Genomic DNA, 25,761 nt, shown 5'->3' with positions numbered 1-25,761 from the left:
GAAGCTGATTATAAATTAAATACCAAAGGAATTAAACGGGGAACCTCAGAAGATAAATTCAATTAAGGGTAATTTTTTTCTATAAAGGTTTACTGAGAAGATTAGAAACAGTGGTGTACATTTAACATCATGGCAAACGAAGGATGCCGAAGAGTAAATCTCTCCCCCCGCCCCCCACTGCCAAGTGACTTTTTCATTTTCTACTCTGACCTATAATTCTACCATTCCTGGCTTATTTTTATGGTAAGAAAGTATTATTTCTCTGTAGGGGACAACTGGTGTGAAATGAAGGGAGGTGCATGGTAGTAGTGACAGAGGGCCCAAAGAATCATTTCAAGGGTATATGTAAGATAAACCTGAGGGTTTACACAGTGTTTATTTCATTATATTCCAGATTTCTTTTTTTTGCTTCACCCACTTAAATCACATCTCTAAAAGCAAGGAACATCCTTCAGTCAGTTTTTATCCTTTATCTTTTGTTGTAGCTAAGAAATTTGAAGCTTAATTCCTTCAAAGTCTACTCAAATCTGTGTATATTTTTGTTGCTACCTGTTTTCCAATCCAAGTGAATTATAACTTATTCTTTATTATAATACTTTTAAAAATATGTTATGACCTTGGTATGCAATTATTAATGAAAAACTTGAAAGAATATTCCAGAAAAGTCAGTGTGAAGTCTAGGTGCCTCTACATGATTCAGAAGGGCTGTGAGTCAGTATGAGAGGGAAAGACCAGGAAGAAACTTTTATCAACAAGATAAAAGAAATTTGAAGTTAGAGTGGAGGATATGATTGGTGAAAGCATAAAAATTGTTAACAGATAAAAGGGGGGCTACATGAATAAGAAAACAAAGGAAACTTCTAAATTACATTATTGGGGTTCAGAAACTGGTACTATCTAAATTGAAATTATGCTTTCAGAGGTAAAACTGGCTCTTAATTTATGTTGGCCAATAACAAAATATATGTGCTTCAATGCATGTCCTTTGAAAATATATTTAGATATGCAAAGATTACCTTGTATGCTTCTTGTGGTCTTTAAAATTTACTCATCTAGTTTTACTAAACTGTATTGTAATGAAAGGGACTTAATTTTTTTCACATGACAATGGAAAATAATTTGAAAACTTTATTTCGGTTTCAGGCGTATCTGACTTTCAGGCATACTGTATAAATCAAGGTTAAAATGTTAACACAAGTGCAATATGAGAGAACATATTCAAGGACATATGCTTGAGAAGAACATGACAGGAAAAACTACCAAGGAATAAAGGGAATCTAATAAATTTGGCAGAACCTTCAGAATGATGCTCCGTGGCTGAGAAGGATGCTTGAGAACAACTGTTACCCTCTGGGTAGCTGGGGACATGATCTCTTCTTCCCGTGCTGAGTGTTAACCTCCTGATACACCTAATAAGCAGGTTTATGACAGCATACTGCTTTCCTACAGAATAACTGCCTAAGACATTCAAAGCAAACACATAGTCCCTTTCTTTTTGGGGGGAGGGGTAGGGAGAGGCTGGGTACATATTAAGGAATTCCTTTCCAGTAAGTATTTCTCTTCCACAATCTACCTAACACTGAGTTAACCATCAAAATCATGCTAGCAGAAAAAAGTGCTCCATTTATTAGGAACTGCATTCGTGCCTTCCTCCATCACAGGGCAATTCTGAAAGTATCCTAATAAAAGAGACAAATGCCAAAGGCAGTGGCATCAAGACCAAAGCATCTTAAAAATGAACACATTGCTGGTATTTCCTTGGTTTCGTGCCTCCTGCTTCCAACATGTTAACTGATGAACATCTGAGAAGACAGGCCATCTTTTCCGGATGCTCTTTGTTCAAACTTTAATAAAGACTTATTTTTTAAATGACACAAAGCATGGGAACATACATACCACTGGGCCAGGGTCTCCTTTTGGGCCCTACAAGAAAAACATGGGAAGTCACTTTGAAAATAATGATGGAAAAGCAAAATTATAGAATGTAGAGCATTTTAATACAATTTGTTTTATACACAGGAAATATCTGCAGGTTTTATTTTGCTATGGTTTGGATTTGAAGAATAAGATGAAGAAACATAACTTGATGGAACCCCCACGAGCGTGACTGCTTGGACACTGATTTTGTTCTTAGATGTACAATCCAGAAAGTGACACCACCATGCAGAATGCTGTTTTTCGTGATTTAGGCTGTGTATGTTTGCTCTATTTATTAAATTGGTTATCATTTATTTCCTACTGCATAAGATTTTGGTTATATTTGTAACATGTATTTTTTTCAGTGAACTTAGGAGTTGTTCGTTTACTTATTGTGGCTATTCAGCTAAAGTATACTTGGTAATGAACAGCTGTACTCACAGGGGGGCCAGGGGGGCCCGGAAAACTGGGAACATTCACACCTCCCTTCAAAAAAGAAAGAACACAGTGAGAACAATTTACAGCAACTCATCACTGGAAAATAATTTTACATAATTACAAAAGTAAATACCTGGATTTTATATAAACTGCTCATTCCATTTCCTTCATTGAATGGTACACCCTTAGGAAAGCGATGAGATAAAGAATTATTCTTTTTTAACTTAATAGTCTATCTTTTATCTTTTTACCAAATGATATTTCTCTGATTTTACTTTAGAAAGGGAGTTTAATGCTACAAGTATAATAAAACCAAGTTTCTATTGTTGGCTTTTCAAAAGAAAATGTGTGTGTGGGGAATGGAAAGGAATGTGAGCTGTACCTGGAGCACAGAGAGACTTTCAGTGAGGGTGTGATTAATGTTCGGGTCTGACAGAAAAGACGCTAATGCATTCAGAGGAAAATACTATTTGCTCATTAAAATTCAGTTTCTGAATTGCCAATTTATGCTCACTGTTTACAGCCCAGTGACCTGCAGGCTATAACACGGTAGTGCTGATGAAGATGTGAACAGGGAGCAATTTGGCTACTGAAAAGTAATTTTTTTCTACGGTCTCTTCATAGTAAGTAGAAAATTAAAGTAAATGGGGGAAATGATGTTACTCACAACCCTTTGTGGATGTTTCTACAAAAATATATTCTGTAGAACAAAAGGGAATAAGAACTTCCTAATAAATCTGACCTGTGAATAGAAAGCCCCCTGGGAATATAAAAAATCATACAGTTTGGGGGCGCCTAGGTGGCTCAGTCGGTTGAGCATCCGACTCTTGGTTTTGGCTCAGGTCATGATCTCACAGTCATGAGATCGAGCCCAGAGTTGGGCTCCACACTCACAGCTCGGAGCCTGCTTGGGATTCTCTCTCTCCCTCTTTCAAATAATAAATACATTTTAAAAATTCATACATTTTGGCATTCAGGCAAAATTTGCATATAAAATTTTAACTGGGGCCTTTTATCCTTCTTTTAAAAATTTCCCAAAGAATCAACAACCTGCATTTTTCCCTTTTGTGATTTCCACATTTCAGTTACAAAACTGAAGAAGCCATCATTTCACTGTTTTTGGGTGATGGTGGCCAATGGTGTTCAGTGAATGGGATTTGCATACATCTTCAACACACTAGTGATGGAAGGAAAAATGTTCCATTCATTTATTCCTTTATTATTTCACTCACTCATCTGACAATTGTTGAGTGTCTACTGTATTTTAGTGTGCTGAGTCCTTGTCAGATGAAAGATATTTTTGTCTGGGATTTCCAGAGAAGGTTTCTCATAAGAGACAATATGTAACTTATCTTGAACAGTGAATAGTTTTGAAGAATTCAGGGGAAAGAAGATTTCCTAACCCCATGTAAAATATAGGTCCCTTTTGTGAACTCATGCTAATTTTGATTGTTATGTCCACAGGAGAGGGAGTGAATTTTAGGATTTGAGCCCCAAATGCTTTGTACCTTGCTTCTTTGTCAAGGGAAAAGGCAAGTGAACAAAATGAACAGAGTTAAGAAAACAGAGTGCAAATCTTATTTATGTGCATAAAGTGTGTGACTGCATGCAGCCTAATAACATATCTTTCTTGCCTTCAGAAAGATGAATTCTGTCCCTTCTTAGGTGAGTTTGGTTTCTTAAAATATTCCTGTGAGGTAGGGTGGAAAAGAACATTTGGCCTGGACCAAAGCTCTGCTGTGATTTAAGCGTGGCCCCACATGAGGGCAGACTTGCTACGGAGAGTGGTACCTCTCCTCTCCACAGTCTCCCTGACAAAGTGCACATCTGTCTCAATCGCAGGCATGAAAACATTGATGGCTCTTGTACATTTTATTTGCTATGTGCTATATAAATAGAATTTCTCTGCATCTCAGACATCGTGGATGATAATGAACACATATAGCATAACACCAAATTCTGTACCAACTCACATAGCCAGAAGGGAGCTCTTTTTAAAGCCCCTTTTTTCTGTATGAGGCTCATTGAGGTTAAATGACTCTCCCAGGGTCTCTCAGGTAGGAAGTGGAGAGTCAGGGCACACACTCAGGTCTCCAGAGTCCAGAGTAGGGATGCCCATAGTATGCAAATCTGAGCACTGCATATTAGGGCTGCACTAAAGGGGAAAAATCAGGTCTCCCCAAAGCTTCATTGGCTATCATTTATATATCTATGTGTGTGTGTGTGTGTGTGTGTGTGTATACACACATATATATACACATATATATACATATATACATATATATACACACATATATACACACACATATGTATATATATAATATATATACACACATACATATATAAAAGTTGATATATATGTATATATGTATATACACACACACACATATGTATCAGACAACTTTTGTCCTTGAGAATATCTAAATGTAGTCTGACCTCTGAGTTACTAACATATATGAATTTAAGTTTTAAACCTGAAGTAACTCACAGGCGGTCCAGGTGGTCCGGGTCTCCCAGGGGGTCCCTCACTGCCCTGCAAGGGATATAGAGACCAAAAATCAATGGTTTACACATTTCTACACCAAGTTTATGAACCAGATTGTGCTTGCTCAGAGAGCTGTATTCTAAAATCAATATGATTTTGTTTCAGCCTTGCAAAGTCTTATTCAGCTTGGCCTTTTTTCCACCTGGGAAAATACATTCCCAGACCACAGGAAAGGTGAATGCCTTTTCCCATACCCGTTCGGATTGCCAGTGTGTGGGCCCCAGGGATCAAGCTTATTTTTAGATGGAGCTAGGCTGCCTGGGTGATCCTGCCCTAGACTTTAAGTGTAGCTGGGGAAATTCTGTCCTTGTCGGGGTGCAGAGTAGCATACTTCCAAGCAGGGACAGGCTTGGGGATATGCCTTCCAGGGTCAGCCCCTCAGTTTCAGCCTCATCTCTACCACCTTCATCTTTGGGGAACCAGAGGGCCATCCATATAATCTGACTAAAGTAGAAAATCACACCCTGTGTTGTGTCTTGCGGGAGGAGAAACTTCTTTCACTCCCTAAGGTAATATTAGACTTTACAACCAAGTCAGGCACATCCCGTTGAACAGAAGTGATTGTGGTACAACATTGTTTAAGGAAAATGTTCTTTAAAGTTTAAACAGCCTCAGACATTCTGCTTACAGGAGAAGAAGACTAAAAATGGAATTGTGAAAAATGAATTCAAGCTGAAACCTGAAAAATGGATTTCACTTTTATTTTTATAAAACATACAATGCTTACGGATCCATATTAAGCAAAGATATTATGGTCCCTTTGATGCCTTTAACCAGTTCTTCCTGTAACTGTGCTTTTCTTTTAGAATAATAGCCTCATAAAATCTTTAAGTCCCTTAATGTCATGGGAATGGCAAGAAACGGTTAATTAAAAAAGAATCCAGAGACAGTAAAATTCCTGCCTATAATGCCCCCAAATTTTGAGGGATTTCAGTTCATATCCATGAATTTGATGAAGGATTTCATTCCAATCTCCCCACTTTCTTCCAGTAACAAAAAAAAGTGTCATAAAAACTATTTGTATCTTTATCAATGAAAATAAACTGTAAAGTTTTTATTGCAATGTATCTGCCTGAGAATGAGTGACAATGAGTATATTGTATCTTTCCCCAAACTGCTTTGATGGTGGCTAGCTCTCTAAGACATGTCATCTGCTGGTGACTGCTAGCAATGTCCTCCAGGGAATTATGTCATAGTTCTCATGAACTATGAAAGCACAACAAACAAGGAAAAATATGTGCCTGTTGAAAAGACTCTTTTTTCCTGGCACAATTAAAAGTCATATTTTCATCCTTGATTGTGCCCCAAAGCTCATCTCAGTGTGGAATTCCCATTAACTTCAAAAGGCAAATCTCTGAATAATTTCCATAGAGAACAGAGAAAAAAGGCTGGTGGGGTTGGGCAAGCTTCTTGGGAAGACTATCAGAAAAAAATGTGCAGAGACTATCTAAAACAAACACATGGCTCCTTTCAAATTTTTTTTTTGAATTCCTTTGCTTCTTGATGCCACTATGCCCCATTTTGGTCATTTCAGGGTAGAAGCCACCTGAGTAGCTTATGTGGATTCTTGATTCTTACTCCCCTCATTTGAGTACCTAATCGTATTTCACTTGTTGGCTGGCTGTGTCTGGACTTACAGTGTGGAGCCGATTTAGACCTAAAGTGGGTAAACATATGAAGCCCTGTGGTCTTTCTGCCTGAGACTCCTCTGACCATAGCAACCCATCTGTCCAATCAACTGGACTCCCCAGAAAACAAGTGTCCTAATTCCTTAGTGAATTTCCCCTATGACTCTCAAAGGACAGAACTTCCAGATTTTCTCAGGGAGCTGTCTGAAGCCTTGGTACCTGTGGCTGGAGTTCCTGATATAAACCATCTTACCTGCACCTCTTCAGAAGGCTTCCCCCACTCCATCCTCGTACATAGCTAGATGCCAGGACCCTGAATCCAGCTTGGACTTTTACTATATGGCACCAGTGTTCTATTCATTCTTTTTCCCTAGGAACCTGTATTCAGACCAATTTTTGTGTGTATGTCCCTTCAAGCCCCCTACCAGAGTAACTATTCCCTGACATTATTCCTACTTTCAGGCTTTGCTTGATTTTACAGATCTCTCTGTGAATGGTCTCACCTTGCCATCCCCCAAGCCCCAGTTGAGAGAGTAAGTGAGGCATTTCCTCTGTACCTTGTCACCCTTTATTCCCATGGGGCCAGGATGTCCAGTTCTTCCTAACAAGCCCTGTAAAACACAAAACCAAGTTTGTTACACAAAAAACAACTAAATGGCCAAAAGGCATTGGAAGTTGGTTGCTAAAACTGATATGTTTTGAAGGTCATTTGATCCTAATTAAATCAGTCCTATAAGCTTATATGTCTTCAGGCTGATACAGCAGCTGTATCCTGCTGATAAGCCCTTGCAAGGGTAAAATTTGTATTTGTGGTCGCTTTTTCACCTTGGCCAACCACATTTAATGACCTTAATTGGAACCTTTTGATACATTTAAGAATTTAGCCTTGCTGTTTAAATGGCAATTTACATAACATTATGCCTTCCTAAACGAGCTATAATTTTGGTAGCGATCAACATTTTAAATACTTGAAGACGCGGTAGAATTAACAACGTGCATATTAAGTTATGCGATCTGCATCCTACCAATGGAAAATATAATTTATTTTTAATTCTTCTTTGAGAATGGATAGTGAAAATAACCATGGTTCTTTTCACAGCTCTTCTCTTAACTTTTAATTTTAATGTAAAATTTAAAACCAGGTTTGTTCTATACAACTGTGGTGAAGGCATAAATGATAAGATTTTAATTATGGCGAACCTATGCTTTACAACACAAAGGGACATGATCACATGCCTACTCATGTGGGAAATACAATTTGCATGGGAACTCAAATGAATTGCTGGAGAAGTTGAGACTTGAGTAGGGTTGCTAGATTTAGCAAATAAAAATACAACATTTGGGACCAACTTATGCTAAAACCGTTATTTATTTATATGAAATTCAAATATGACTGCTGTCCTGTATTTTAACAGGCCACTCTACACTCGACAGCACATTAGTGACAGGTTGGGCTTAGCAAGTAAGAAAGGAAAAGAGATATTCACCTAGTGGAAAAATGGAATATGCTTTATTATATAATATTTAGTTTAGGTGAACAGTTTTTAGGAAAACAGTATAAACAAAGACCACGATGTTGTGTTTGAAGGACAGTGCAAAAAAGGTGTTATCTAAAGTAGATGGTATTTTAATGGATAAATAGGCAAAAAATAAATTGAATCTGATAATCTTTGGCCCATCTTTTTCCCTTTAAAAATGTATATTCTGAGTTTATGGTGCTTAGGAAAGTAAGGGTGTAAACATCTGAATATCTCTTACAAAGGTTAATGATGAAAAATTATAAATAAAAAATAGAACGCTCCTTTACATATAACTTCTATTCAAATGGACTAGCTTAATTACAGACTGCTTCTACTCTCATAGAATTCTGATGACAAATCTCTATGAACCTGAGCAGCCTTAAGTAATACTAAATGAAAACTTGAGACATGGGATGCTATTTTTCTAGGCAACAGCTGGATAATCTACATAGACACACAGAGAACAAAAGGCAACGTGGAATCTAGTTCACCTTGCATCATCCCAGCGGATGGGAACTGTGAATGGAATAGCTTTAGTGAATACTTACAGGGGGTCCAATGGGGCCTGGAGCACCTGGAAGGCCTGGAATTCCTTGAAGACCCTAGAAGAAATAGTTCCTATCATAAAATCTGTTACATAGTTAGAAGCAAGGCATTTCAGTTGATCAAATATTTTGACTATTGAAATTAAACATCTATGTTGGCTGAAAACATGATATAGATGATAGATACAAATACCTGCTTTTCAAAGGGTAAGGATGGCCAGCTAAAATGCCATGACATGGAATCTGCAGCAAACTGAATTTAATGTGTTTGGTGATTCATAGAGCATTTCTGATCTCACAGAACCACCCCATCAACAATAGCATCACTGAGACTCTGGCACTGCTAAGCATGGCCATACACATTTCAGATTGGCAGAATGCCATCAAAGAAATACACGATTACACTAATGCTTCATTCAGCTAGTGGAAAAATGGAATATGTTTTATGATATAATATTTAGTTTAGCTGAACAGTTCATTATAAGAAGAAATTTGGCTCATCAGTGAATTTAAATTTAGAACCCTTTAATGGCTTAAGCATAAAAGTGAATGAATATCCCCTCCTTCTCCTTCTCGGAGTTGTAGAATAATGCTAATGATACTGGGTAGGGTTTCAGATACTGATATATTTATATATTCGAAGAAGAGCTGGTAATGTTAACTGTTAGCTTCTGTAATTAATTTTTTTCTTTTACCAAGTGTGTCAACAACAAAATATTAGTTAAATAAGCTATGTAAAATAATATAAAATATTTTGCAACTATTAAAATCATGTTTCATCAAACTACTAGCTAACATAGGAAAATAAAAGTTACAAAATGTTACATAGAGTAACATTTAAATTATTAAAAGTTATACAGGCACTTCACAAAAGATGAGAATGCTAGAAGGTTCAATTGGTGTCATATTTGTTTCAGAATTCTGAATTTTCTGATTTTTTAATAAAAATAACACAGTGCTAACATTAGATATTATGAAACACTCCCAGTGCACCCGCGGCAGCACCCTCTAATAAACATACAAATATTTCTGTAGCAAAACATGAAATTTTTATCAAGTAGGATAAATAGATCAGCTGCATATGATTTCAGGTCATATTTGACTGCCAAAAGAATTTCCTGAAAATTACAGAAACATTTCCAAGGTTTTCAGAGGCTTCTGAGCTTTGGGATTATAGATCATAATATTACTATTACCAACAGCCCTCCCTGAGCAGTACACATAGGGATAACTTTTATTTTTTTAGTGCTTTTGTGTATTTCACAAATTTTCTATAATAAAACTCAGGTGACTTCTATAATTAGAAATATGTACTTTTAAATACCCTTTTGTTATTTCAGATAAACATATGATGTATCAAGGTCTAGATTGAATGATAACACTTTCAGGATTTAATTTTCTTTGCTGAGTTATCTTTTTACATTGCCAAGCCATTCACTGTTATAACAAAGCTCTTTTACCTTTAACTGTGATGAAACATGCATTTTTATACACATTATAAATATTAGATTGACCATGGAAAAACTACTGCATATTTATTTATGAGATTCTACAGGACCAAGGTTCTATAGAGTCAAGGTTTTTGCATCAGTGCGATCAATGACCAAGTTCTGCCAGATTGTCCATCTAATGCTAAATGGGGTCATTTGTTACTTCAGGTTTTTTCATGTGATATGACATGAAGAAACATTGAAAAGAATCTCCTTGAACATGCTGAAATTCCTCATGAAATAAGACTTTGAGGAAAAATCTTATGTATGCTTATGTTAAAGAATGTGGATATATTCTTTCTTCAGGATGATATCATCCTCACTGGCAATGCTGCATGTGTGTGTGTGTGTGCGCGCACGTGCACACACCCACATGCACACATGCATGCTTAGACATGTGTGGATGGAACACACTGGCATGTTGTATTGGTTCTTTTCACTCCCCACCCTTAACTTATTTATGGGCTTATAAAATTTGAACAGAAACAAATTCCCTTTGGAAATGGCACCTCTAAATGTCTGGAGATTATAAATGCCATACCACAAATTGCTTTATCTCAAAATACCTACATTTCCATAAAATTCTCTCTATATGTACATGTATAAGATATGGGTGTACATATGTATTCTTTTTTTTTTTTTTTTTTGCTCCTTTTAGTCTCATTACTGAATCAGTCTAGAGATGCTGAGTGAGTCTTTAGGTAGTTTAATTTATAAGCTTGGGACTCATTAACCTTTGATGACCACATTAAACTTTAAAATAAACCTTAGTCCATAAATAAAAAAAAAATCATTCTCAGCAGCTTTCTCTGAACAAGCTGAAATTTTGTAGTAAGGGTAAAAGTTACTATGGATGCATAAAGGGCAATAAGATAATTTTAGAAGACAAGATGGTCATTAAAGAAGACAAATACATATTAAAGAGTAGCACAGTCAATTTAGCATATAATGCCAAACTAAAATCCAAAATAAAATTTATTGCATAGATATTCAAGGGTCATTAGAGCTAAGTTCCTTCTCTGAACGGAGATTTTGATTTTGCAAGTCCTAGCTTAGTTGTGACCAAGAATATTTATTTTTCCATTGCTGTAATTTATGGCGGACAATATTTTTCATGGCCTATTTATCAATTATTATCCTGAAATATTGTAGGAAAATCTGCATTCCAAGCAAGAATTCACTCTATGAGAGGTGAGCGTGTTCTATTAGTGTCTTATAAGTCGCCACTTTAGTTGTGAAACATCTGCAAAAAACGTAGAGGATACTGTCACTTTCCTCAGAGCAATGAGCAAACAGGCAACTCCTCTCTCTAAGTTCCCAAACAGATTACACTGAAGTCCTCAAAGAGATGAGGTATCCCTCTGTATCTTTCCACTAACAGAACAGACATTTGAGATTTGGTAAGACTAGGTGTTATGTACATATTAAAATAGCATAGTTTGCTGGCCAGTTGGGGATGCACACATTCTTGGTCAAAGTTTCATTCACCTAAATAAATCAATAAATTATAATTTCAGGTAGTATCTGAGTTCAAGTAGAAGACAAGACAATATTCTTTATTTCCCATCTGTCTGGGAGGAAAAGCCCCTCCAAAAGGCTCAACTGAGCTAGTGTGATATTTCAGGCTTATTGCTACTATTCATGGGAAGTGAAGACACAACTGAAAAGAATCTCCTTCTGAACCTGCTGGAATTCTCCATATGACAAGAGCCTTGTGCAAAATTTTGTGTGCTCTCTGTTAAAGAATCCGTAAGATCCACAGTACTTTGCCTTTCCATGGTTTCAGTTACCCACGGTCAACCACTGTCTGGATGCACGTGATCCTCCTTCTGACTTATTGTCAGATCAACAGCAGCCTAACACTATGTCACAATGAATGCCTACGTCATTCACCTTGCTTCATCTCCTCACATAGGCATTTTGTCATTTCACATCATCACAAGAAGGATTAGAGTACAAAAAGATATTTAGAGACAGGGAGAGACTACATTCACATAACTTTGATTAGAGTATGTGATAATTACTCTAATATTTGTTATTATCATCAATCTCCTACTGTGCCTAATTTATAAGTTAAACTTTATCATGTGTATGTGTATATAGGAAAAAACATAGTATATATAGGGTTTGGCACTATCTGCAGTTTTGGGCATCCACGGGGGGTGGGGTCTTAAAACACATTCCCACAGGTATCGGGTACTATATTTAAGAAAGAACACAGTAGGCAGTTACCACTGAGCTGCAGTTGCTCACTAAGGCCAGTGCTGCCTCCAGCTTGCCGAGCTCCAGCCAAAGAAGGGAGGTAAGTAAGGAGGTCTCTGGACCAGGGCTCCTATAAAGCAGATTGCCTGCAAATCCACAGCAGGCGGGAAAGTACCCAGGAAGCAACGGGCTACAAAAGCTGCTGGTAAGAGTGCGCCCTCTACTGAAGGGGTGAAGAAACCTCATTATTACAGGCCTGGTACTGTGGCACTTCCCAGAAGCAGATGCTATCAGAAGTTCACTGAACTTCTGATCCCCAAACTTCCTCTCTGTGCTTCCAGAGTGCAGCTACTGGTCCTTTGCAGGAAGCAAGTGAGGCCTATCTGCTGGGTCTCTTTGAAGACAACAACCTGTGTGCCATCCATGCCAAATGTGTAACAGTTATGCCACAAGACATCCACTAGTACACGGAGAACATGCTTAAGTATCCACTATGATGGAAAACATTTCATTCTTTACAAAAAAATTGTCTTCTTCTTGTCACTGGTAGTTCTGGGGTCAAAAGGTACCTAAGTATATGCTTGCAAGTGAAAAAAATAGGGGACAGAAATCAGGTATTGGCAGTTTTTCCATTTTCATTTGTGTGTGAATTTTTAATATAAATGCAAGGACATAAAGCATTAATGCAAGTCAGTATATTTCAGTAAACACGTTTTAGCAGTTCAACTTTATAACAATCATAAATAAATCTGTTAAATTTTTCTGGACAATGCCAGCATTTGGATTTTTTAAAAACAAGTACATTTCTTATTGACGGCAACTAGGAGGTATTTGTAGCATTTTTATCATAGAGTAGATTCCATCCATTCCCTGTGCTTTTCTGAGTTGTCCTACATGCAAGTACATGTTTTTAATGTTGTCTATCTTCTGTGCTCTTCCTGTAAGTTTGCTATTAAAATGCATAAAACTATATATATATAAAAAGAAAGAACATACTAAAATAATGGAACGATAATAACGATGGATTTCAGTTTACCAAAAGAGCAAGGTATCGTGTAGAATTAATCAAAACTAACTTCTAATAAATTTAACTTAGAGTCACTTATAAAAAACCTGAATTCCAATTATTTCCTGATCTTTTTATTATTACTTTCTCAATTCCTCTAAAGCCTACTCCTTGGAGCTAGGCAGTTAAATTAAGCTGTTAGACTATTAAAATCAGAGATAGGGCTTGTACATTAGTGAAACTTTCTGTGAAGCATGAAGAAACAAAAGTCAATAACTCTTATTTTGAAAATAAAATGCCTTTACTGCTTTATTTATGGATGAAAATAAATGTTGTATTTCTTTGTTTTTTAATTTTTAACTTGAAGAAAAGCAAGCCAATTCTCACAGTTTTCTAAAATAGAATCAATATTAAAAACAATAACACATGGTGATAATTTGTAATGTGAAATATAACTCTGACTCAAAAAATAGATCTACTTTATACTGTTATGATTTTCAGTACTAACATCAAGGTTAATATATGCCAGATGGCTTACTTACTTTCATTAAGAATTATTAGCATCAAAACTGTTTAAACTAACAACAATTCATCATCCTAATTGGTTTTTCTAAGAGTTAAGGTAAATTATGCAGGAAAAGAATGATATCCTGAGCATCACCATGGCTTAGAGTCAGAAAATTATACCATCGTCTCAAAACTAATTTGACTTTGAACCTTCATCTGGGGGTAGGCAGCTGGTCTAAACTAGTTGAATCAGATCCTTTTGATAGTTTTTTTTTTTCCTCCCAAGAGTATAAAAGTTGAGCAGAGACACAGACAAACCAAGGTCACTAAAGTTGAATCATGTTACAGCAGTGTCCCAGGGAAGTTCTGCTGAGTTCTGGAGCTGCCCTTTTTCCTAGGCTGGTTTTTCAACTATTTCTTCAATTCTACTAGCTACCTTGGGATTCTATGCAGTAAATCTCCTTCCTCCTTCTCCTTGCTTTTATCTTGAGAGAGCTGGAATTGCTACCTGCTACATGAAAACAAAAACATAGTAACTGACCTGTCAATTCTGTGCTCTAATTTCCTTATCTCAAAAACTAGACCATACAATACATCAATGGACAATACATACAACTGGACAATACATCAACGTATTATTATTTAAAATGTGTTGACATTTGAAATAACCTACCTTAATCTTTGTTTTTATTTGATTTAACATTAAACATGAGCTATAGAAGAGTTGCTGTCCTTCCTCCGAGTCACATAAAGAGAATCGATAGCAGGACTATATTATCAGAGAAGAGTCTCACCTCGTCACCTTTGTCTCCAGGTATCCCAGGGTAGCCCCGCTCTCCTTTGCTTCCCTAAAAAGACAAGAACTTCAGCTAATATACTGAATCATTCTGTCATCTTTTAACATAATGAAAATATCTCTTCTTAGTACATTTGGGACATGTAATTTGGGCAGAGTCAGGAAACAAATAAATGACTTTGCACGTGGCTTTTACACCACTTTTCCAAGATAGCTTTCATAAAAAGTAGTGTGTTTAGAATGAGTTTTGTTGGGGCACCTGGGTGGCTCAGTTGGTTAAGCGTCCACCTCTTGGTTTTGGCTCAGGTCATGATCTCATGGTTTGTGAGTTCGAGCCTCGCATTGGCTCTATGCGGACGCTGCTTGGGATTCTCTCTCCCTCTCTCTGCCTCTTCCCCACTCATGCTCTCTTTCCCAAAAATAAATAAAATAAACATTAAAAAATTTTTTAAATCGGTTTTATTTTTCACACTGAATTGGAGGTACCACAGAAAGCAGAGGAGAAACTGCCTTACCTTTGGTCCCTCTCTGCCTGGGATTCCTGGGGGACCCCGTGGTCCTGTATCACCCTAGAGGACAGAGCAGTAGAGAAATGAGAGAAGGTACTATGTGTAACCTACAGGGCCCATCAACATTCAGCCTGCCATCTTACCTTCTGGGTGATAGAATCATACTTTCCAGGCTCACCAGCGCCTATTTCTTCTCCTTTGTGGCTTTTCAGCCCAGGGACACTGGCTTGGCAGTTGCCACAGAAGTTCTAATGAGTATAGAGATAAGGTTACTGAGAGATTCAGCAAAGTAATCTATAAAAGAGAGATCTGATCAGATATGAACCTCTGTCAGAGATGAATGATAGAGCAACTGATATATCACTACTTTCAGAGAATTGATCCAATTTGAAAAGACTATTTTTTTGTGAGGTAAAAACTACTTATGAAGCTAGTCAATTATATCTGTTGATGACATTGGTGACCTTTGTAAAGCATGTCTATGATGATACTGAAATGGAAGATTCCAAATATATAAGGAAAAGACACATAAGTCAAAAACAGAGAATGTTTCAACTGTGTAACTGTATGTCTAAAACGAGAGGCAGTAATAAAGTTTAGAATAACTAACAAGATTACAGACTTCATACAGCCAATTGCATAAATCATTAAAAAAGAGAGAAAGAAAGAAAAAGCTGTGAAGAAAGGATTTCTCTTTCTGAGAACAAAATTAGTTGGAGAACCGTACACACAGTTTACCAACATTTTGCCAGTGGAAGCACTCATGTAAGAAATAATTACTTGAGTGACTTGGACTTGACTTCTATGTCAAATCCAAGTGCAGATAGGAAATCTAAGTGGAATTACCTTTCCATTGCCTCCTCTGTAACCTTTAGCTGATGTGGAAAGACTTGAATATAAGTGTCTGAGCCTACAAGATAAACTCCTTATCACATTGCTAAAGAAAAAGTGTTTGTGAAAAGCCCTATAAAGGCTTATTTTTAAATTGTTATTTATGAATATGAACATATTCATATTAAATATTCATATTTAAGAATATGAACAGGAAAGGCACAGAATGGGGACCAGTGAGTGGAGGACATAGTTTAATTTTAACAGTTGACAGACGGTAGGACAATATAGGCCTCTTTTCTTCTATCCCTTTCACCAAAGAGAAGAATCTTGAAATGTGAAAAGGGAACTGAAGCTTGCCATTGGCAAGAAAGCTCATGGATATTCGAGTTCAATATTTTTGACTCAGTGAATATCAGAACAAGTCTGATTTCCAAAAATATGCTCCTTGGAAGGCTAATTCTGTATGCTATTGAAAAGGTTCTGAGGCAATTTCCCTAAAAACAGCTGGATTAAAGAGTTCTCTTCATGGTGGTCCTTCTCAGAGCTGGTATATATAACAAGGAGCCAGAGTGTGTGATATCTCCCAAAACTAATTTTGCCATTAGGATCTTTTCACACAGCTGATGTATTGGTAGAGGAATTAAAAAAATACATATATATTTGTAGATCCACCACTTATAATATCTCAGGCCTGACTTCATTTTCTTTAGGTTTGGATTGCCAGAATGGTAAATGAAGGGAAATGATTTGCCTGCCATGTAAGTGGCTCAACTTGAAAAAAGTCTTTAGATTTTTGTATAGAGAGAATAAAGATGCATCAATTATCAGCCAGTGTACAATCTCACTCAAAGAGGGACTGACACACAGATTAACCCAGAGGAAGGTCTTTGAAGGAATGTCATTTGGGCTTGGAATTATGTCAGTTTTTTACTACACTTTAATCAAGGGTATTTTTGAAAACAGAAAGCAGATGATCACATTCGCTACATAAAGACTCTGAACAGAGAGGGAGACTTCATGTGTTGGGAAATAGGATCGGATTTTAAAATTACATTAAATTGACCTAATAGATCCAATCTCCAATCTAAACAACACGCTTTCCTGTATTTGGGGGACAACACGCTTTCCTCTTCTATGGGATGCAGTGTGTTGGGACTGTATTTGGGGAATAACACGCTTTCCTCTTCTATGGGATGCAGTGTGTTGGGACTGTCAGTGGAGGTATCCTGCCTGCCTCTCACCAATCAGCTTTCCTGGGACTCAGAAACTCAGGGAGATGATGTTAGGGCTCGAAAAGTGGTGGAGCACACTCATTAAAGGGATGCTGCCCTGGTGAAACTATCAATTATGTCCACTTCTGAGGTGTTTGTGTAGTCCTGGCTCTCCTTGTCAGAATCTACTCACAGTCTTTTTGTCTATTCTGTGAGCCACCCCATATTCTGTCGGGATATGCATTTCTGCTGAAGTATGTACATCTTGATCCTAACTATTCTGGGATGGTTAGGTATAACTCTTACAATCCTGCCACTTTCAACATTACTGCCCTTGTGAAGAACCTGAGATAATGTCTGGGGACCTGTGTTCCTGGGTTCATGTTGCACTTTCTAGCTGTGTGACTCTGAGGAAGCTACTTAGCTACTTAGAAATTCAGTTTCTAATATATAAAACGGGGATACTAGCACAACCTAAATTTACAGGATTATTGTGAAGATTAAGTGAGACGATTTAAGTAAAGCAGTGTATTGCCTGCCATGTAACTAGCTCAACTTATATAAGATTTTCCTAAAATCCCCCCCAAATATTCTCTTTTGACTTAAAAGAAACTGTTGACTTCTGAAAGTCTTAAAAATCTCCTCTAATATATTTTTATATTTATATTTATGTTTATATATATATTCTCAAAACTAATATCCAGCAAACACTTATACTAGAATTCTTGAGTCTTTGAATTTAATTCAATAGATATTTAATTTAATTTAATAAATTAACAAATTTAGTAATTTGATAAAATTTATGTAAGTCATTGTATAAACCATTGGGCTAAATGGTAGGAATATAAAATAAATCACATTTATACACATATAGCCTAAGTGTGTGTGTGTGTGTGTATACATATACATTGTCCATTCATATATAGACAGGTAGGACACATAAGGCTTGAGTATAATGTGAAGCGGAACAGATTTTCATATGGGTTCACTCAATCCTAGCATACCATGAAGAAATATGCAAATACATAACCTTACAAGTGTCCCATTATCATTCTTTCTCATCTGTGTTACACATAAAATACAGGGTAGTATTAGAGAAAAAAATGGTAGCAAGATTTATCCCTTATGAGATGAATAATGGGTAGAGATAGTTTTTACTTAACAGAGTAACAGGTGTTAGGGCAATTGTTGGCTTTGGAATTTTGCAGCTCACTTTGTAAAATCCCATGACATCAAAGCACAGCCTTGCGAGCTGGCTGTTTATTGAGCAGCACTAGTTTTCAACCTGGGACGGGTGAGAGTAGCTCCAGTGAGAAGGATCAGGTTTCACAGCAGTGAGCCAGGGGTGGTAAACACCCATGAAGAGAAAGCTGTCCCTCCAGAGGAAAGAATGGTCTACTCAAGGGTGTTGATGACACTGTTCCTCCCATGTAGCTCAACTCAGAACTACCACTTTCACCCCCCCCACCCCTTATACCCAAACAGACAGGGATGTAAAGAAGAGAATGGAGGGGTTAGTAAAAGTGGCACAAGATACATAAAAATATGTGTTCCTTTTTCTATCTAAAAGATGTTCTGCCTTTTAAAAATTGAATTTTAGTTCAGGCTAAGCAATTAACTCAGTTCTGACAAAAGATTTCCTTCCTAATGTTTCCTAAAAGTTAATACATAATTTCTTACATAGCAACAGAATACCTTGAGCAAGACACCGATGTCTCCCAAGAGAGGAAGTGCGATCTGCAGTTAAGGAGAAAAAAAACCCAGTATGTGTTCATACATATACGTGCACATGATACAATGCAAACATATAATACAATGCAGATGTTTTTTTCTCCAAGTGTCACGTCAGTTGAGATTTGTCATGGAGTTTCTAAGAGGCTCACTGTCAGAATGGTTGGCTTTCACGTTATATTTCATATGACACCGGCAGACCTCATAACTGTATCTGAGAAATATTCACTACTCCTGTGCTATGAACATGTGAACACACCCAGGTTGTCGTTCTGATTCTGCATCTCTATTTTATATTTTCATGACACGGCAACTTTTATGCCAACACTAATATAGTCTTGGTTTTAAATAATCCATAAAGGTAAATCATTTATTAAACGGAAGTCACCACTCTGCCAAGCAAATTATCAGGCTGTTGACAAATACGAAAAGTACACAATGAATTTGCCTTAAAGTTCTTTCTCACTGAAGTTCAAAAGAGCCAATAGGTGGCTTACGTGATATGCAAGAGAGACACTGAAGGAACTTGGGCAGTGTTCCGGCCTTGTGTCTTAAAATGTCCTTTCAGAGAGGCACTGTAAACCCAAGTAACACTTTATAAGAATTCTAGATGATGCACACATGATTCACTCAGCAGTGAAGTGAAAGTAAGGCCAAAATATGCCTCTGCACGTAGCTTATAAAGGCACTCACGGCACAGCCAGTGTGGGAGGGAGAAGGATTTGGGAGACTTAGAACCGAGAGGCCAGATTTGGATTTTATCATATAAAACTCTTAATACAATGTCATGTACCATATGGCCTCTCAAATTATAACTGCCGATTCTGAGGCTATTTAAAGGGATTTCACTGTTGCTCAAAGCAAGGTTCATCCTGAAATAAAACTTTGGAACACACATTTAGTGCTTAAACCCATTTTTCAAGAGCCTACTCAAGCTAGTTTTTGTAATTTAATCACTTCAGTGTTTTAAGGCCACAGAATCAATGGATATTCACCCTGTTGTAGGTAACTTACCTGAAAACTTTCATTTAGAAAAATGAAATTCATTTAGTCAATGGCATTAGAAAGAATAGAAATTGTGGCTATATATTTTAACTCAATTTTCCATGGGATGGAGACATTATGTGCCAAGGCACAGCCTGGGGCAAAATTGTAGAGCTGAATTATACCCTTAGGAAATAAGTATTCATCACACACACAAAAATGCTGATGCAGCTTGAATTTTCACCCCTCTACAAAATAATGGGGATAAACAAAATCACCAAGCAGTTACAGAGCATTCTAATTAGTTTGGACAGCAAAAGTTGCTCGGTAGGCTATTTGGCTTCTGGGTGCATTAAAGATACATAAATCAGGCACCGTCTGTTGACATACCGGGTCACCTGGGGGGCCTGGCAGACCTGGCTTTCCATCCCTCCCTGGAGCTCCCTGAAAAACAGAATCGTTGTGTTCAAATCCTTGCACAGTGGCACGGGTGCAGAGTAAAATGGGTGGTGGGTAGGAGGAGGTACGGATGGTCCTTACATCATTCCCTGGGGTCCCTGGAGTTCCTGGCAATCCAGGGAGACCTCGAGGACCCTGGAAATGGGGGAAAATAGTTACTTATGGGGACAGTTTTTCAGTAATTTTCCCCAAGTAAGCAAGCTGGATTTGCTGTGCCAAATAACTTGGTTACGTAGCTTACCTGAATACCTGGCTCTCCAGCTGGTCCTTGCGAGCCCTGAGTAGAATCAGATCCAATTATCAGAATTCCTCCAGAAATACCCATAAATTATGCAAGCGGGATCAAGAGCTATGTATTGTAACTTACTTAGTTGAACAACAGGGCTTGCCAACTTGCGCACACTGAAAACTCTCTGTGATGATGGCTAAGACCTTTGGATGGCAGGTAAACACTTAACCAGATGTCTGTTGCTTGGAACCTGAGCATGGCTTTGCTCAGATGCCTGGGATATCTGTCTCTCTCAGTACCATCATGTGTTCCTCCACCTTCACAAACACACAATGCACCCAAATTCTAGCTGTTCAGAAACTCCTGATAAAGTAATGAGCTCAGGACTTCCTTTCCTTTCTGCTTTCTACTTTCTACTTTGAGTCATTTCCCTATTTGAAGAAATTGCCAGAATCAGTGTTCAGTGACATCAGTAGAAAGTAAAGCATCAATCAGCTATTCTTTTCTACTTTAGAAAATTGGAATTTGGGGTAATAAAGAGGAGGCTGGGAAATTATCAGTGAACCCAATGACAATAGCTCTATCCCTGTTACATAACCACAGACTGAGGAAGGAGGAACTGATGACCTAAGCAAGTAAAGGGCCAGCCCTTTCTCAGCTGTTGACTTTAGTAACTGCCTACCAACATTTCCTTTCTTATTTATTTGTTTATAAAATGTTTATTTATTTGAGAGACAGAGAAAAGAGAGCGCACATGTGAGCAGGGGAGACGCAGAAAGAGAGGGGGAGAGAGAATCCCAAGCAGGCTCCATGCTGACAGTGCAGAGCCTGACATGGGGCTAGATTGAATGAACCATGAGGTCATGACCTGAGCTGAAATCAAGACTTGCACAGCTAACCCACTGAGCCACCCTGGTGCTCCTCTTTTCTTATTTTATAAAATAAATATTCATATGTATATGAATTCATATGTATATGTAGCTTTAGTCAAAGCTACTTTTTGTTCCCTTTCTATTTATATTGTGACCTTAGTTATTAATATATTTTTTATTTTTTGCTTCAATCTCTTTCACTCCCTTAATAGTTTCCTGATCTGTGTTTTTACTTTGTTTAATCTTCCATCTCAGTGGTCTTTTATATTCTTGCCCTGCAAAATCGATCACATACAATATAACCATTCACTATTTATGCCTTCTTTTAGCTTTTGTGATAACTTCATTACAAGGCCAGTTTCCCAAATTAATGTCACTAGAATAAGTGTTTATTTCTACTTTTCTCATTCCAAAATCTTTTATGTTTTTTCATAGTAAATAAAAAGTTTTATCTCTTATTACTATTTAGTCAACAAGTATGCACATGGGGGTCATTATTATCAGGCACTGTCCTTGTAGCTAAGAAAACTGGGCATTAAAAAAAATGGGCACTAAAAGCTGCCCATTCTTTGTGTTCACTATTATAAACAACTTCTATTATCTCTTCCTGAAGATATTACTGAAGAGATTTTTGACATCATCTCATTTATACACACTCCATTCACTTTAAATATTCACTTTTTATTTTTTCATTAAAAACAAACAGTAATATACAAAACCCGATCTTAGGCATGTGTACAATCTTACACACATTCATTTGTACTTTTTAAAATAGAGAAGAGAGGAACAAAGGGTTAAATAACTGCTCCTAATCCAAAATCAGTGTCTGTGAGATCAGCATCTGTGGGTCAGCAAACAGTTAGCACCTTCTCTGTGCTCAGTGACTTAACCCCAGTGCTCATTAATCCTCTCTCTCTGATTAGTGCTTACTTCTATTTCCTCTTCTGACCATTTCACTCTTTTCTTCTTCTTCTTTTTTTTAAGTTTATTCATTTTTCTTTTTGAGAGAGACAGAGAATGATGGGGGAGGGGCAGAAAGAGAGGGAGACATGGAATCTGAAGCAGGCTCCAGTTCTGTACTGACAGCACAGAGCCTGATGCAGGGCTCGAACCCATAGACCGTGAGATCATGATCCAAACCAAAGTTGGACATCCAACTGACTGAGCCACCCAGGCGCCCCTCATTTTTCTCTTCTTATTCAAATTTGTCACTGGGTTTTATTTTACTGTTGGAATGGACAGGGTTTCAAAAGCTTGATAGAATTTCACTTACTGTTGGGCCAGGAACTCCCAGCCCTGGGGGACCTCTGTCACCTGGGGAACCATGGACACCTGGGAGTCCTCGTTCACCCTGTGCAATGAGAGGCTTCTGTGAGTGCGAGGGTCAGGGGACAAAAAATTTCAGGCTGTATTTTATTTTTAATTCTTTAGAAATAATCTATGATATTTTTATACCTTTGGCCCACGTGGACCAGGTGCTCCAGGATTTCCATCTAATCCCTACAATAAAAAAAAAGGAGATAAATACATTTCTTTTTCTAAAAACATTAAAAGCATCTTAGAAGTTATAACTCAAAAATGTTTTGTTGTTCTTCATCTTTCTTGAATAAACCCTTTTCTATAAAAGAATAAGGAACAGGAAATACAGATTTCCACCAGGTTATAGATTTTTGTATAGTTACTTTAACATATAAGATGTTTTCATTTTTAGGGGAGGTGGGTGGGGGATGGGTGAAATAGGTCATGGAGATTAAGAGTACATTTAATCATGATGAGCACTGAATAATACAGGGAATTGCTGAATCACTGTATTATACACCTGAAACTAATATAACACTGTATGTTAACTACACTGGAATTAATATTTAACACTTAATAAAAAAGATGTTTTTATCTTTAAAATAAGGCATCTAATACTGAGAACTATTTATTATCAATAATTAATATTAAAAGTCAAAGAGGAGGAAAAAAAAAAGGCATGTGAAATAGGCTTATTGGTTATTTAGACTTTTCAGCTATTCAGTTTTTGTTATGTCCTGGAAATAGCCTGGGCCACAAGGACATTTTCTGCATATGACCATCATTGGCCATGCCTGCAGAGCCTCTGGAAAGAAAATTTCAGGCAGCTCTTCTGTTTTAACATAGCATCCTAGGAAGGTTTATGATTTAAAACTAGTGTATCTTACTAGGCTCCATAGATCCCTAAAGAGTTCATGCAGAAGATTCAGGGAGGCCTATGAATCTTTCAAAAATGTATGTAAAATGGGTATGTGCATTTTCTCAGAAGAGAGCCCTTTGCTTGCATCAAATTTCCAAAGAAGTTAGATCTCTTATCTAAAGAACAAGATGAATATTTTGTTTTCTGCAGACCTCAACTTATTCCTATACTTGTGATCTGAACCTGGGAATACATGAAGGGTAATTAATGAACTTTCAAGGGAAATATTAGTAAAAGGGCTGGTACTTACTGGTTCCCCTGGCAGGCTTTTCCCTGGAGGACCAGCCTCACCTTTGGGACCTGGAAGCCCAGGAGGGCCTATAATCCCACCTGGATCTCCCTGAGAAAAGAAGATTCTTATGTCATTGTTCAGGTTCATGGTGGGAGCTATGGAGGCAGCAATTTTCATTGCTTCAAGTTGTAGCCAAACTTCATTTTCTCACTCATTCACTCATTCATCCCTATTTATGGAGGGCCTCATTCATGTCAGGCACTGTTCTAATTATCTTAGGTGCACTTAGATTTTGTGGTGAGGTATGTTACAAGTTTAGCAGTATCATGCCATATGTATAAATATATGTGTGTATAAATGTATGCACAAAAAGAGCATCTACTCAGAAAGTTCTTTAGATGATCTTCATGTTTTCTTTAAGTTCCTTTCCAGTAATGGTTCAACAATTAATATGTGTCTATACGTCCCTTGCACAATCCTGGCAGCCTTGTCTTATCCTTTTGCCACACCTACCCACCCCCACCTCCCAAATCGCAGTGCCCTTCTGATCCTCTGTCTCTCCTTCCCACCTAGCTACTCAATGCATAAAATGTATACCTTTTCTCCTTTAATGCCTTGCTTTCCTGGGATACCATGTTCTCCTGGCAATCCCTAGAAAATTCAGAATTAATGGGAAAGAACAATTAGAACATCTCTTATTATGAGAACATATCTATCTGTGAGTCTTTGTCATGAGAACAGAATTGTAACATGTAAACTATAAGAGGATGGGTTGGTTTCGGCCTGTTAAAAAGGAAAACACATTGGTGAAAATATGTGGTTTGTTGTTTCAAGTGAAGTAACCTGGAGGTAATGGAAAAGAAACTAAGGGAGAATTGAACCAAATGCCCCATTTATATTATCGCCAAGAAAGGGTGAAGGGATGGTGGTTGGTAGCATCACAGCACTATTTAGAACGACAATGGAGTAAACAGGAAGATATACCCTTATTATGTTTGGCAACAGTGGCTCTTTCCCTTTTGATTTTATTCTCTTTCTTAGCTCCAATTACTATCACTTCATCTCACTCTTGGTCACTTATGGCTCCACCTGTGCCACCATCATTTTCTTCTTTTCATGAGATCTCTCCGTGAGGTACACCTATATTGGTTCATTAAATGGCTTGGGGATGGGGGGCGCAAGAAAAAGCTTTGCCCACAAACTGAATGTTCAAAGTACAAGCAGAACAAAGGCACTGAAAGACCTCTGGAGGCACAGTCAAGAAGCATAGACAATAGAGCAAGAGGTCATGGGACTGTTCCCAAGATGATAGGAAAAGGAGAGGTTCCAATAGCTGCATAGAAAGTGCTGGAATTGTGGCTACATAGAGATAAGTTTCCAAGAAATTTTGGCCAAGCATTTCTGTTGTTATGCTCAAGTGAGGACTGATGATGAGTCTTAGCTTCCAAGTGGTTAGAAGGCCAGGCTAGGGAGGTTGTCCAAGGAACAAAAGGCTTAGTCGGGGAATGGATAGAAAAATGCATTTAAAGGACAACAGAGAGAGAGAGAGACAGACAGACAGACAGAGAGACAGACAAACAGAGGATAGTGAGACCACTAGAATTAGGTTCTAATGCAACCTGAGGACCATCTTCCAATGGCATTATAGAAATATTTTCTGCTAAAAGATTTGCTCTTTTTGGAGGCTCTTGCAATAAAACAGTAACAGAAGCTTTGGAAGTGCCTTTTTTTGGATAGAGAATTGAGCCAAAGTCATGCATAATGAAAATGCTTTCTTTCTTTCTTGGTTTTCCTTATTTCTTTTGACGTTTCCAGTCTTCGCTACTGTTGGTACACCTCTGACAAGCATGTCCAAAATGATGACTTAGTTAACCTGACTTCCAAAGAC

General features: G+C 37.5%; 1 protein-coding gene across 1 annotated transcript in view; it reads right to left on the bottom strand.

Moving 5' to 3' along the window:
* The window catches only part of COL19A1 (collagen type XIX alpha 1 chain), a 342,994-nt gene that overhangs the window by 36,543 nt on the left and 280,690 nt on the right, over positions 1–25,761 (bottom strand). Inside the window, exons 24-40 of the mRNA XM_032593194.1 lie at positions 24,471–24,524; positions 23,892–23,981; positions 22,879–22,923; positions 22,697–22,774; positions 20,564–20,599; positions 20,404–20,457; positions 20,254–20,307; positions 18,844–18,885; positions 15,247–15,351; positions 15,110–15,163; positions 14,593–14,646; positions 8,597–8,650; positions 7,086–7,139; positions 4,844–4,888; positions 2,489–2,539; positions 2,359–2,403; positions 1,897–1,923 (exon numbers count right to left, since the gene is read on the bottom strand). Of these exons, the coding sequence (XP_032449085.1) occupies positions 1,897–1,923; positions 2,359–2,403; positions 2,489–2,539; positions 4,844–4,888; positions 7,086–7,139; positions 8,597–8,650; positions 14,593–14,646; positions 15,110–15,163; positions 15,247–15,351; positions 18,844–18,885; positions 20,254–20,307; positions 20,404–20,457; positions 20,564–20,599; positions 22,697–22,774; positions 22,879–22,923; positions 23,892–23,981; positions 24,471–24,524 (942 nt within the window). The remainder of the gene's footprint in view (positions 1–1,896; positions 1,924–2,358; positions 2,404–2,488; positions 2,540–4,843; positions 4,889–7,085; positions 7,140–8,596; positions 8,651–14,592; positions 14,647–15,109; positions 15,164–15,246; positions 15,352–18,843; positions 18,886–20,253; positions 20,308–20,403; positions 20,458–20,563; positions 20,600–22,696; positions 22,775–22,878; positions 22,924–23,891; positions 23,982–24,470; positions 24,525–25,761) is intronic.

This window comes from Lynx canadensis, chromosome B2 (assembly GCF_007474595.2).
Source record: "Lynx canadensis isolate LIC74 chromosome B2, mLynCan4.pri.v2, whole genome shotgun sequence".
In the NCBI taxonomy this organism is placed as follows: Eukaryota; Metazoa; Chordata; class Mammalia; order Carnivora; family Felidae; genus Lynx; species Lynx canadensis.
The sequence above is the reverse complement of the archived record's forward strand: the minus strand, read 5'-3'. Positions and strand labels throughout refer to the sequence as shown.